The 12,345-nt window shown below is 33.8% G+C and overlaps 2 protein-coding genes across 2 annotated transcripts; both read right to left on the reverse strand.

Annotated features, from left to right (window-relative positions):
• Positions 1 to 1,383: 1,383 nt before the first annotated feature.
• LOC134259109 (solute carrier family 52, riboflavin transporter, member 3-like) lies at positions 1,384 to 3,182 on the reverse strand. The gene is given in 4 exon segments (XM_062741705.1): positions 1,384 to 1,561; positions 2,150 to 2,291; positions 2,666 to 3,074; positions 3,141 to 3,182. Coding segments are annotated over 4 exon segments (771 nt in total).
• Positions 3,183 to 3,891: 709 nt separating this feature from the next.
• On the reverse strand, positions 3,892 to 10,994 carry LOC134259110 (uncharacterized; the record flags this gene model as incomplete). Its single annotated transcript, XM_062741707.1, has 6 exons — positions 3,892 to 4,522; positions 4,619 to 4,697; positions 4,830 to 4,976; positions 5,872 to 5,925; positions 6,100 to 6,250; positions 10,786 to 10,994. Coding segments are annotated over 6 exons (905 nt in total), but the record flags the coding sequence as incomplete, so codon positions are not given.
• Between the last annotated feature and the right edge of the window lie 1,351 nt (positions 10,995 to 12,345).

Genomic DNA, 12,345 nt, shown 5'->3' on the forward strand with positions numbered 1-12,345 from the left:
CGCTTTCGTTTCAACACGATATCTCGAGAACCCTTTGAGCTTTTGCAATGAAATTTTGCATAGCAACTCCCTATGGACTTAAGAAGAATCCTATTGATTTGAGGTCAAAAGATCAAAGGTCATAAATTCGCAAATTCTGTCTGTTATAACACTTTCGTTTCCGCGAGATATCTCAAGAACCCTTTGAGCTTTTGCAATAAAATTTTACAGAACAACTTTCTGTGGCTTAGAAAGACCTCTATTGATTTTGAGGTCAAAAGGTCAAAGTTCAAGGTCATAAATATATACATTCTGTTTGTGTGTAACACTATCGTTTTCGGGCGATATTTCAAGAGGATTTTGAGCTTTTGCAATGTAATTTTATAACAAAAGTCCGTAGGACCTCTCTCATCCCTCTCAAAGTGTCCCACCTCGTTTTTTTTTATTAGTATTTATTGTATTACGTGTCGCATTTTTAGCACAGGGGCATGAAGGAGAGTTATTACGTATAAAACAGGTTCACGGTGGACTTAATATTCTTATTACATGTACACCTATTAAAACTGTTTAATGAAGGTTAAATTAGACACCATGCATTATGTAAAATTTTGACCATATCGAACTTGCATACATACATGTATGTGTCTTCATCTTTGCATATAATTTTCGTTTAAGTATTGCAGTTTCGTGGTGTAATGGTATGTCTCCCGCTTGACGTGTGAGATGTCCCGGGTTCGATTCCAGGACGATCCATTTTTTTTCAAAATAATTTTTTTTTTACTAAATGATAGTATTTAGCATGTGAAATGAAAAAAAGCTTGTATAAACTCATAAAATCATCATTACAGTGTGATAAATATTCCATATCAAAAGAATCTTCTTTACACATAATTAAGAATTAGCAATCAAATCTTTATATCCATATCGACATACATGTATTTTATTTTTTGCTTCAGTATACATGTTTACATTTAATAATTCTACAAATTCAGTCCGTAGTATCCGAACCCCCCCCCCCCCCCCCCCCCCCCGAACTGCGCATGGTTTACTTTTTCCCTAAGCGGGAGGCACAAATTCTCTGAATTAGCTTGTATTTCTTGTATCATGTCATTCATGGCCTTCACCATGCTTTCAATGAGCTTGCTTAGTTCAGATATATCCTGATGTGTCTCATTGTTGCCTATTGGTCTGTGGAATCTTTTATTTTCAATCTGTCTTTGCTCCGCCATATTATAGACTTCCACTCTTTCGCATGTCTTATTGCTTTGATCAAGTCTCTTGGTCTAGCTTGCTTTATGCAAAGTCTCATATCGGAGTCGAAAAGAGCATTAAGGAATTGTTCCTTGGTTAGCGTATCCTTAACGTTACTTGGTGCCGTTGGATAGGCTAATCTACTTAGCCGTCTTATATTTTGTCCCAGTTCTGAAAGTGTTTCTGTTGCTTTATTTTGCGTTCCTTCATCCTTGCTCGGTAGAGCTCTGTCTGATTTGAGGGTGCAAATCGCTCGCTCAACGCTCCAACAAGCTCATCATAATCGTTAAGAGCATAACCGGACAAATTACCAAGAACTTCCTGTCCTGTCCTCTCAATAAAACGGCTAAGTTAATCCTGTCTCAATTTTGCTCCAATTTCCAAGCACTGCACAGGAATCAAAGTGAGATTTATAATTCAGCCATGAGCTGCTTCCATCATACGTTGCAGGTTTAATATCTGGTCTACTTCCACCAAACATCGGAGGTTTTACTCCTCTTTGATCTGCTGTTCCAAATGTACGCCCTGCTCCTGGACGATATCCTGGCTTGTATTATGCTTTATTTTCTCTCTTAACGTGCTATGCCGGTCTCTTCCGATAAGTTATACCTGGCTCTTACTCATCTGAATCTATTTTCCATTCGATATTTGCGCTTATCTTCTCCTACGCAAATAGAATAAGGGGACAATCTCCCACCTCCTCTCGATACTATGGGAATGACTACGGTTCATAATATGAAAACTATTCAACATAATTCAAATATTAATAGGTGTACATACAACGAAAAATTCTCCTGCAAATGTCCCCACTAGTACGGGGGTAGGACTGGCAGACGCGGTATAGATAATGTACATGGATGAAAGAATGCCAATCAATGTACAAGTCGATATAATGAAACACGAGGAAACGGTTAAAAACATAGCGGCAAAACAAGAAAGCGAGTTGGCAATTAAAGATAAAATGACTGTCAAATGATAAATACGTAATCCATACGGCAAACTTAAGAATGTAGCTATTGATGGCAACACTGTATTTTTCACGCCATTTATAATAGCAGTTACTATAAAAAATAATAGTATTTTGGTGAAGAATTGGAAAAATTTTCGGTAGCATCTGGGTGTGACTTTTCCATCAGGGAATATTCTTCAGCTGTTATAAAGTCTTTTGAGCTTTTCCTCTTGTAGTCTGAACTGTGAAGGCTTTTAAGTTGCAATATTTTCTTATTCTTGTGAGAAAACGCATAGGCACGTCTGCAATATCCAGAATAATTCAAAAAAGTAAACGCAGTTCCACTTGCAAAGACCATACAAGAGAGGAACAGGAAAAAATCCCGCACGAAAAATACAGGGTCATGAAACTGTAGTTGGATAATAGAGTCAGATAGATTAATAGTTGAGTTGATGACGGAGATATTTTGACAAGAAAATGACCCACTTCATTGAATTAAGCCAACTACCCCTGGAACAAGACTGCTCATTTCTTCACCAATGAAATAAACCGTGAGATAAATTTCTTGGAATTTGACCAGAAATGGCAAGAAAACCACTGAGGTCGTGCAATCTACGAGAGCCAGAAATCCTGTCAGCGTTAGTAACCACGTACTTCTCTCAACACCAGCCACGTGACTTGTCGAATCCCAAAAGAACGCTAGCAGTAAACAAGCAATGCACCCAATTCCCAGGATAACATAGACAACAACTGTATCATCCAGCTTTCCTGGAGCTTTGGTGCGCATGAGCGTTACGAACAGCGGTCCGATGTTTGCTACCTGAGTTATGATAGAAATGTAGGACACAAGTCTCCACCCTCCGGGAAGACGTCCGTGTGTGATTAGTATTAGAGACTATGCCCACAGTCCGTTAATGTCGATCCAAGATCCAATACCGAACATCACCACTGTCAGACATACTAACAGATCAACCTGGAGCCACTTACAACGCTTCTTTTCCATGATAGGTGTGAATTCTGAATGTGAGATACATATGATTCATTCCATCGATGCATTAAGTAGGGATATGTCGTGGAATACATTATTTAGTCTAAAACATGTACAAGTGTTGTTAGAAATTGGTTAATTATTAAGATGAGACTTTGATATGGATGTTTTTATGGGGTAGTATGTCATCGCAACGCCACAGCATAAACTGCAGTGGAATTCTTCAAGGTAGACATTGCATGTTCATCCCTTCTGCTTGGTTTTGTATTACCAACTTCAGTTTTGCTTACACATTTGGACCTATTCAGGTGTTATTTTTGAGAATAGATTCTAACAAGCAAGCAAAATTGGATGAGGACCCATTATAGCACACACTCGCTATATACAAACAGACACTAAACATTATGCCAAGAAATTCCTGGACTTTTAGTCTTTTGATAGAGGTCATGAAAATTTTTCGTTGTAAGTAAAATTGGCGGCATTATGTAGAGCTGTCCTGCACTGGCATATTAATTCCATATTTTATAAACTTTAATGCTAGTAGCAGTTTTTGCATCTTTAATAATTCTATACTGCGAGTAAAACTGTAATCCTTAGAACACTCTAGATAGCTTACTGTAAGTTTAAATCATATATCTAACCATCGTATACAGAGAGTAGAGATCAAATGAAAATAAGTGCTGATTTTGTGTCTATCGATATTTTTATTCCTCAAATACAAATATAAATAACGTTAAGTAAAACAAAAATCACTAATGTAAAATTATAATTCTTATATCTTTTCATTCCTGTGGACTAGAAGGTCGTGGGTTCTCACAGACGCAGTTTGATAAAAATTAGGTAACAACTGTTCCATTATCACGCGCTCTCCAATTTGAAGTGAAAGTCACGGGTCTTTTGGATGAGACTTTAAAAATCTATAGGCTCCGTGTCACCATAGACGATGAAATGATCAAAAACCCTCACAGCTCAATGGCCCTGTGTACCGAGTAAAGGTCTAAAGAAGCCCTTCACCATTACGGCGAAGCCTCTTTATGGGTCAAAAATTCTCGAATGGGAGGTAAAAAAAAACATACAATCAATAAATTGATTAGTCATTTGACATTTCTTCAGATTTCGATTGGAGTTGATCTTTACAAGTGGAGTAAATATTCGTATTACTCAGTTTTGCATAAGGTCGCCTCACAAATGTGGTGTCGTACACACCCTCGGGGTATTCCATATAAATACCATCCTGAGTGTCTTCATACAAAACAGTTTTTGCCTCTTTAGCACTAGAGTAGATAGGAACTGGATTGAAGTCATTCTCGTTAGATGACATTCTGTCCTCATTTGACATAATGGGTACAGTTCTCCTTAAAAAAATATGATAGTTATCAATCTCTCTCTCTCTCTGAAATTAAATTTTTAGAACTTCAACATCACATTTCGTTGTATCGATGTTATAATACCTTAACCAGCATTTTGTCAAACATCCCAGGCCAAATAACAATCCAACCATTATTATACCACTGACCACAAAAATATTAACTATCGGAAAAATTAAACCGGAAAAATAATAAATTAGAAGTTATCTTGTAAAGTCAAAAATATAAACAAGAAAAATGATAATTTGAAAGTTTTCTGGTAAAAGTCATTTTTAGCGGACACAATATTAAATACCTAGAAAATTTCTGTGATTTTTTCGTTCTGTAGTTGTTTGCAGGGTGAGTGATACTGTTGTTGATGCTTCCCGTGTTGTCTCCGATTCAGTTGACGTTGTTGTCATTGAAGTTTCCGCATCAGTTGTCGTGCCTTGTTGTAACGTTACTACAGCCATAAGTTTTAATATTACAACTTTGAGTAATTGCTTTTCATTCGCTCTTGGGAAATTTATTTTCTCAGTTATTATGTTTATCCGCAAGGGGGGAAATTGAAAAAAATTGATCTTAAAATACGTGGCTTTTAATCACCACTGTAACAGAAGTAAATGTGTACATGAAGGAAATGAATAAAGATACACATAATGAAAAGTTCTAAGAAGTACTTAGTACAAACGACATCGCATGTACCACCTTTGTGTAACAAGATCGACTAGTGCAAAAAATAGAATTGTTAAATTAAATGTAAATACTGACGATAATGCAAGAGCATTCTGATGCTGTCGACATAAAAATATATATAGATATGTAAATAATTAGATAGTTTTATATGGCAAGTCAAACGTTGCAACATTCGATATTTCCCATTTGTATTGTAAAATTTTCCATTTGTATTGTATAATTTTAATTTGTATCCTATAATTTTCCTTTTGTATTGTATAATTTTTCATTTGTATTCTATAATTTTCCATTCGTATTCTATAATTTTCCATTTGTATTCTATAATTTTCCATCTCTTTTGTATAATTTTTAATTTGCATTATATGTTTGCCATTTGCATTGTATATTTTTCATTTGCATTGTATATTTTTTCATTTAAATTGTATTAAAAAAATCATTTGTATTGTTTAATTAACATCTTGGGTATTACCAAATCCGATATATGATTAGATTAAACCAATGAAATCCTTCATAACAAACCAAAATAACAATCCCTCAAATACAATGCAAATGCAAATACAGAATACAACTTTACACGTCCCATAATCAACTGATAATGGTTTCTTTTATTCAACGTATTACAGTGTATTTCAAATTCATTTCTTAGCTTTAGCTTTTCATACTTATCTGCTTTTTGCTCGTTGCTGTCACATGTGATCTTGATGATATGAAAGATACTGTTAAAGTTATAAAAGTATACAATTATATGCTATTTAATTATACAATTATACGTTATTTAATTATTTGTACGAAAAAAATTTAAAAACTATTAAACTAATCATACACGCATTTATTTATTATGATAATTTCTTTACATCAATCAGAAAGTTGAATGTTAAATAGAAACAAACCATTCCAAAACAGTAAAAATCCTTTTCCTGTTTCACTCCTGTCTGATACAAAAGACACCCTAATTTTATTTCCCCTGGTTAATATAGATATGTTGTCAAATTGACCACATCTCTTTAGTGGCGTGTGGCAGCAAGGATCAATCTCTGTTATCTATATAATTTATAAATAAATTGAAATCAGATTATGAATATCACTCTGGCAGTACAAAATTTTCGAAATTATGTGCTCGATATAAGATACCTCTAGAAAGTCGTTACATTGATATGTCTGCGAACTTTTGATATCCATGAAAGTAATGAAGAAATAAACGTATGCTAAGTATCCTGGTGAAATTATCCACGTATAATTAGCATTGTTCGGATAGTTTGCCGGGTATCCAGGAGATATTAGATATCCATCTTTGTTGTCTTCAATGGTTTCTAACTTGTATTTTCCCCAAACTAAAGCTAAGTAAACAAGGTCTTGAAAAATTATTATGATTGATGAAAACTATTTATATTATTTTATTTGAAAGCATCAGAAATCAAATTTATCCTTACCGATTAAAAAAAAGGGAAAAAAACGTGAGCAATAAATCACTTACCTGTTGAAATACACATAATTGTCGTGAATGTCAAATGTGAACTTGCGTACATTTTTGACCAAACAATCCACAAGAAATCCAGGGTCCTATACAGGAAGATTGTGAATTTTCAATGTGACCGACATAAAGCTATTATGAGAAAGGGAAGTTCTCACTTGGCCTATAATGTTGAAAAAGCATTGAATTGATGATCTATTGTAATGGACATGTATTTTGAATCTAACAATGTTTTTTGTTTTAATTAGCACGAATTTTATTGTTCTAATCTGTAAGATTACAAGTGTCAATATCCGCCGAATCTATGTATCATATTAAGGTTTGTTGCAGTATATTCCGTATATTATTTTCGAAACAGTACATAGAAACTTTTCGAATTTTAAATTGAAAGAAAACCCTCGTTCATTCGAGCTCGCAATAGTTAGGCTTTAGAACGAGAAATCGTATCGTATATTTACAAGTCGATCAAATGAAAAGAATGTATAAGTTGGAGTTCCACAAGGATCAACTTTAAGTCCATTTTTCAATTTTTTCCCAACATATCAATAATATCATCCACAATCAATGAAGCACACTGGCATCAATATGCCTGCAAATAAAACTACATCGGATATCCTTCTCCAATAAATGGTGTACGCTTGCTTTTGAGATGGTCCTTACTATATAGGTCTAAAAGTACTTCTGTAACCTGATTTCCTGGAACATTCATGCCAAGAATGGTTACCTTTAGTCTTAGTGCAAACATGCAACATATAAAATAGAGTTAAAACAAATTTAGAAATGAAATAAATTTTCTTTTGAGTTCGAAAAGCCATTTTTACTTGAACAAGATGTGTGTGTTAAACACTGATGCCCCCGTATGGCAACATAGCGGAGATTAACATTTTGTTAAAATGCAAATTAAAAACGCTGCATGGTACCCAATGTAAGGCCTTTTTACAAGAAATACAGTTGTGAAATATGAAAGCTCTGGCACCACCGGTTCAAAAGTTATGGCCAAGGATAAGGTTTTGAAAGGTACGTAAAACTCCCAGGTCAAGGTCAAAGGGTCAAAGTTGTTGATTTTTAAATAAAGGTCTTGTCACAAGGATAACATATGTGGAGTTCGAAAGCCCTATCTTTAACTTTTCAAAAGTTATGGCCAAGGTTATGTTTTTGAAAAGCAGGTTAAAAAGTTAAATCTTCAATCGTTCAGTTTCTTTATTCTTGGGCTCGCTCCGTGATCGGGAGGTCGTGAGTTCGTATCTCGGCCGCGACTGACCTAAGTCGATAAAAAAAGGTAGCAACTGTTCCTTCGCCATGCGCTCGGCACTGTGAAGTGAAAGTTGCGGTCCTTCGGATGAGACCTTAAAATCCGAGGCCCCGTGTCAGCAGCAGGCATTGGTACGATAAAGACCCCTCACTGCTCAATGGCTCTGAGTGCCGAGTAAAGGTCAAAATTTGAAGCCCTTCACCGGCATACGTTGACGTCTCCATATGAGTGAAAAATTCTCGAGAGGGACGTTAAACAATATATACAATCAATAAATCTTTAATCTTGGTTCTTTGTTTCATTTTTTTAAATTACGTTTCTTGTTTTGTTGCGTTTAGCTTGGTTTGGTTTTTTCATGCCAAAATACATAAATATGCGTCTTCCTCTTTTTTTGTTTAAAAATAGAACTTGACATTGTCGAAATACCCCATAGTAAATACGTTTCTTCTGAAAAAAAAAATTATATTTTGTATTTAAATGAAGAATATAAATAGAAAGAAAAGAAGAACTTTTGACTTACCTTGACTCCTTTCCCTTTAAGAAAAAAAAATACAAAACAAAAAATCACTTGTTAAGAATCAATCAATGCAAATACTTAGATCACTTCTTCCAATGCACAATAGCTGATTTTGAGGCTTATATACCTCTTTCATCTGTCATAGAAATATTTTTTTCATTTTTTTTATCTTCAGTGTAATGTTACTTACTGTTCGACTTTGTGCAGCTTTGAAGAAGGAAAAGGATAAATATTGCTTACCTAAAAAAAGTGGATCCCCAAACATTTCTGATCTTCCGGCTCCAAGGTTTATTTGTAATCCGAGTCATGAATTTGTGAAAAATTATTTAAACCTTGTTGATAAGTAACAGATCATTCAATCCAGCGTTTATCGCAATGATCGAGACCAAAAAAAAATTGCATTATCTTGGTGCTATATTCTAGATTATAATATTATATACGCTCTAAAACAATTGACTCTGCTATAAGAATTTAGCGAAAGAACTTTTGTGCGTCTTCAATTCTGGACACGTAGTATAAGAGGGAAGGGTATGTTTCAATATTGGGGGGGGGGGGGGGGCAACTATCTCTCCTTCCCTGGAAAACGATACTACGTGCCCAAGAAAAAAAAATCATATACGATGAAACAAGTTTTTTATACAGAAATTGGAGTCAACATTTTTTAATATAATCTAATAGAATCAACTTTTCAAAATATAGTACATCACTGTATCATTTTTCTAGATTGAAATTAGAAATTAATCTGAATTATTAAAACGCAAATGTACACTGCAAAAAAGGATATTCAGATACCTTGAAAATTTGTTATCTGTCTGAGTTGTTGATGTTGGTTGTGGGAGTATTAATGTTGTTGAAACTGTCCATGTTGTTGTCTCCAATGTTACTGACGTTGTTCTCATCGGAGTTGTTTTTGCATCTATTGTAGTGCCTTGCTGAAATGTTGCTACAGAAATATTAGACAACAATTTGAAAAAAAAAACTCAAAAGTAAGTGTACAAATTTAATTTTGAGAAAAGTGAACTTTCGCAGTAACTGATCATGACCTTGGTGTCATATTTAAGTTTATAATGTATTCTCCACAAAAAAAATCTTCTGTCAAAAGGATGTCTTGTTCATAATAATATCTATAAATTCATGTAAGTACGTTGTATCAGGAAGGGCGGGGCTGTTTCAATATCTCTTGGGTCAACTATTTCCCTCTTCCCCGGAAAACGACACTACGTACTTGAACTCAAACATAATTATAAAAAAATCGGCATCAAGAGAGAATCATCTGCAATGAAGTATTTACATCAAATATCAAAGAAGATTTTCGCGTTTTCGGATATTGCAGCATATATGCTATGTGGCAACGCACTTTGAAAATTTTTTTCAAAGTGAGTTAAATTTGGGACACACTCAACGCACTTTGAAAAAAAAAATTCAAAGTGCGTTAAGAGTGTAGATAGACATTTTAACCAGGGGACATTTAACTCATTTGAAAAAAATGTATAAAACCAAAAATTTTACACTAGATTTTAGTAACTGAGAGAATCAATTTGTAATACTTGAAAGTGTAAAGCTGACAATCAATTTTCTTCTTGTTATTTTACCACTTCTAGTAGCATTTTTTTCATTGATCAAGTTTTGAAACAACAGAGGCAGTATCGGAGAAATGATACCTGCCAATACCAGCACTTAACCAGAAAGAAAAAGAGGAAGCATTCTAATCGACAAGAAAGCAAAGGGTTAAAACAAATCAGCATTGACTCCACCACAGAACTAGTTTCCTGGCATTTTGCGTTAAATTCTAGACTAACAATATTGGAATTGCCAGTCGTACATGTACATGTACATGGATCGTCTATCAGATTTTTTTTTTACATTTCCCAGATGGGTTTTGTTTGTTCAACGTGTATTGCATTGTATTGTAATCATCTCCAAAGTTTCTTATATCTACAAAAATTTCATACTTATCTGTTTTATGCTCGTTGTTATTACAGGTGAACTTGATGATATGAAAGATGCTGTTAAAGTTATAAAGGTATACATTTATAAAAAAAAAAAAAAATTTAATATATACGTATATCAGAAAAAAATGCACTATGTTGATAGAAGCCAACCATTCCAAAACAGTACAAATCCTTCCCCTGTTTCAAGTCTGTCTGATACAAAAGACACCCGAATTTTATTCCCCCTGGTTAGTATAGGTATGTTGATGAACTGACCACATCTCTTTAATGGCGTGAAGCAGCACGGATCAATTTCTGTAATCTGAAATAAATTCAACAGTAAAATTTAAAAAAATCTCTCAGACAGATTTTTTTTTTCAAAATTAGGTGTTCCATATAAAATACCTGCAGATAGTCGTTACATTGATTTGTCTGCGAACTTTTGATATCCATGAAGAAAATGATGAAATAAAAGTTTGCTACATATCCTGTTTTAATTATCCAGGTATAATTAGCATTGTTTTGATAGTTTACCGGGTATCCAGGAGATTTTATATATCCATCTTGGCTGTCTTCTATGGTTTCTAACCGTGTGTACTCAAATTTTCCCCATGCTAAAGCAAAGAAAATAAAATGTTGAAAAATTATTCTAATTATAACAGGAATCAAATGCTATTATTGGTATATCCGTTCCATTAAATCTATATCTATATATCTATTAAAAGATATAATAAATATCAATTTTGGGCACAAATGTGTTAGAAATCTTCTATGTACATAAGAAACCACGTACCGATTGAAGTAGATGTGAATATCAGTATTAATTGCGTGTACATTTTTATCGCAAAAATATACCAGAAATCCACCATTCCATAACAGGAAATAACACGGACTTCAGACTTTCATATTAAATAGGATGCTATCATTTCAATATCGAAGTTTTTCACTTGGCTTTTTATATTTAACGCATTTTGTTGAATATTAATGGTATTCTAACAACAATGCTTTTATATGATAAAAATGATGACTTTATCTTTTCAATCGTCAACTTCCCTTATTTATGGAGCAAAATCATTTGCATACGGGGATTATATCTCCTTAATATCATTTTTATCATTTATTCCAAGCTCTCTGATTGTCTCAAACTTGATCACGTGATTAAATATATAACAGCATAAAGACTTGAGTTACTATTTATAGAATCTGAAATGCATATCGACTTGATGTTTCTTAAAATGGAGATTATAATTTTCTGTAAAACAAAAATAATACTGATTTCACAATTATAGCTAATACAGTGTATGACTTGATGTTTCTCAAAAAATATATACTTCATCTTGTAATTAATATTTTTTAATGTTCTATAATTAATGAGACATAACAATTCCATGAATTAGGATCTACTTTGTATGGAAACATATTGAATATGTTTGTCAAAAATTGATACAAATAAATGTAGTATTTCGAATTAGTAAATCCTCTAAATTACTTCATCAGTACAAAGGTTACAAAATTACATTAAACGGCTTAATTCATTTTGATCTCTAGTCTCTAAAAGTTAAAGAGAGAAAACTTGTGCCTTGCTTCCATTATTTTCAAATTGTATTTTGTTAATCTATGCAAAAATAATATAACAAATGTAGCCCTTTAATTCGGTCAATCCATAGATATATCGACTTCACAGAAAAGCATATCGACCTCGCACTTCGTGCTCGGCCGATATGCTTTTCTGTGAAGTCGATATATCTATGGATTGACCTCATCAAAGGGCTATATTTATATATTGATTCGAAACGCTAGAGCATGCTATATGCATAGGTGTCGGAACTGGGGGTGCAAGGGAGAGGGGTTTAGCCCTTCCCCACTTTTTTTTTTGCAAAGATAGAAAACATAAAATTATGTATCAAACCTTGGGGGGTTGGTTTTGCCCCCCCCCCCCACTTTCAACAGACACGTTACAGTTTA

Source organism: Saccostrea cucullata, unplaced genomic scaffold, assembly GCF_032062105.1.
Source record: "Saccostrea cucullata isolate Sc308-1 unplaced genomic scaffold, CSIRO_AGI_Scuc_v1 ctg12413, whole genome shotgun sequence".
Taxonomy (NCBI): Eukaryota; Metazoa; Mollusca; class Bivalvia; order Ostreida; family Ostreidae; genus Saccostrea; species Saccostrea cuccullata.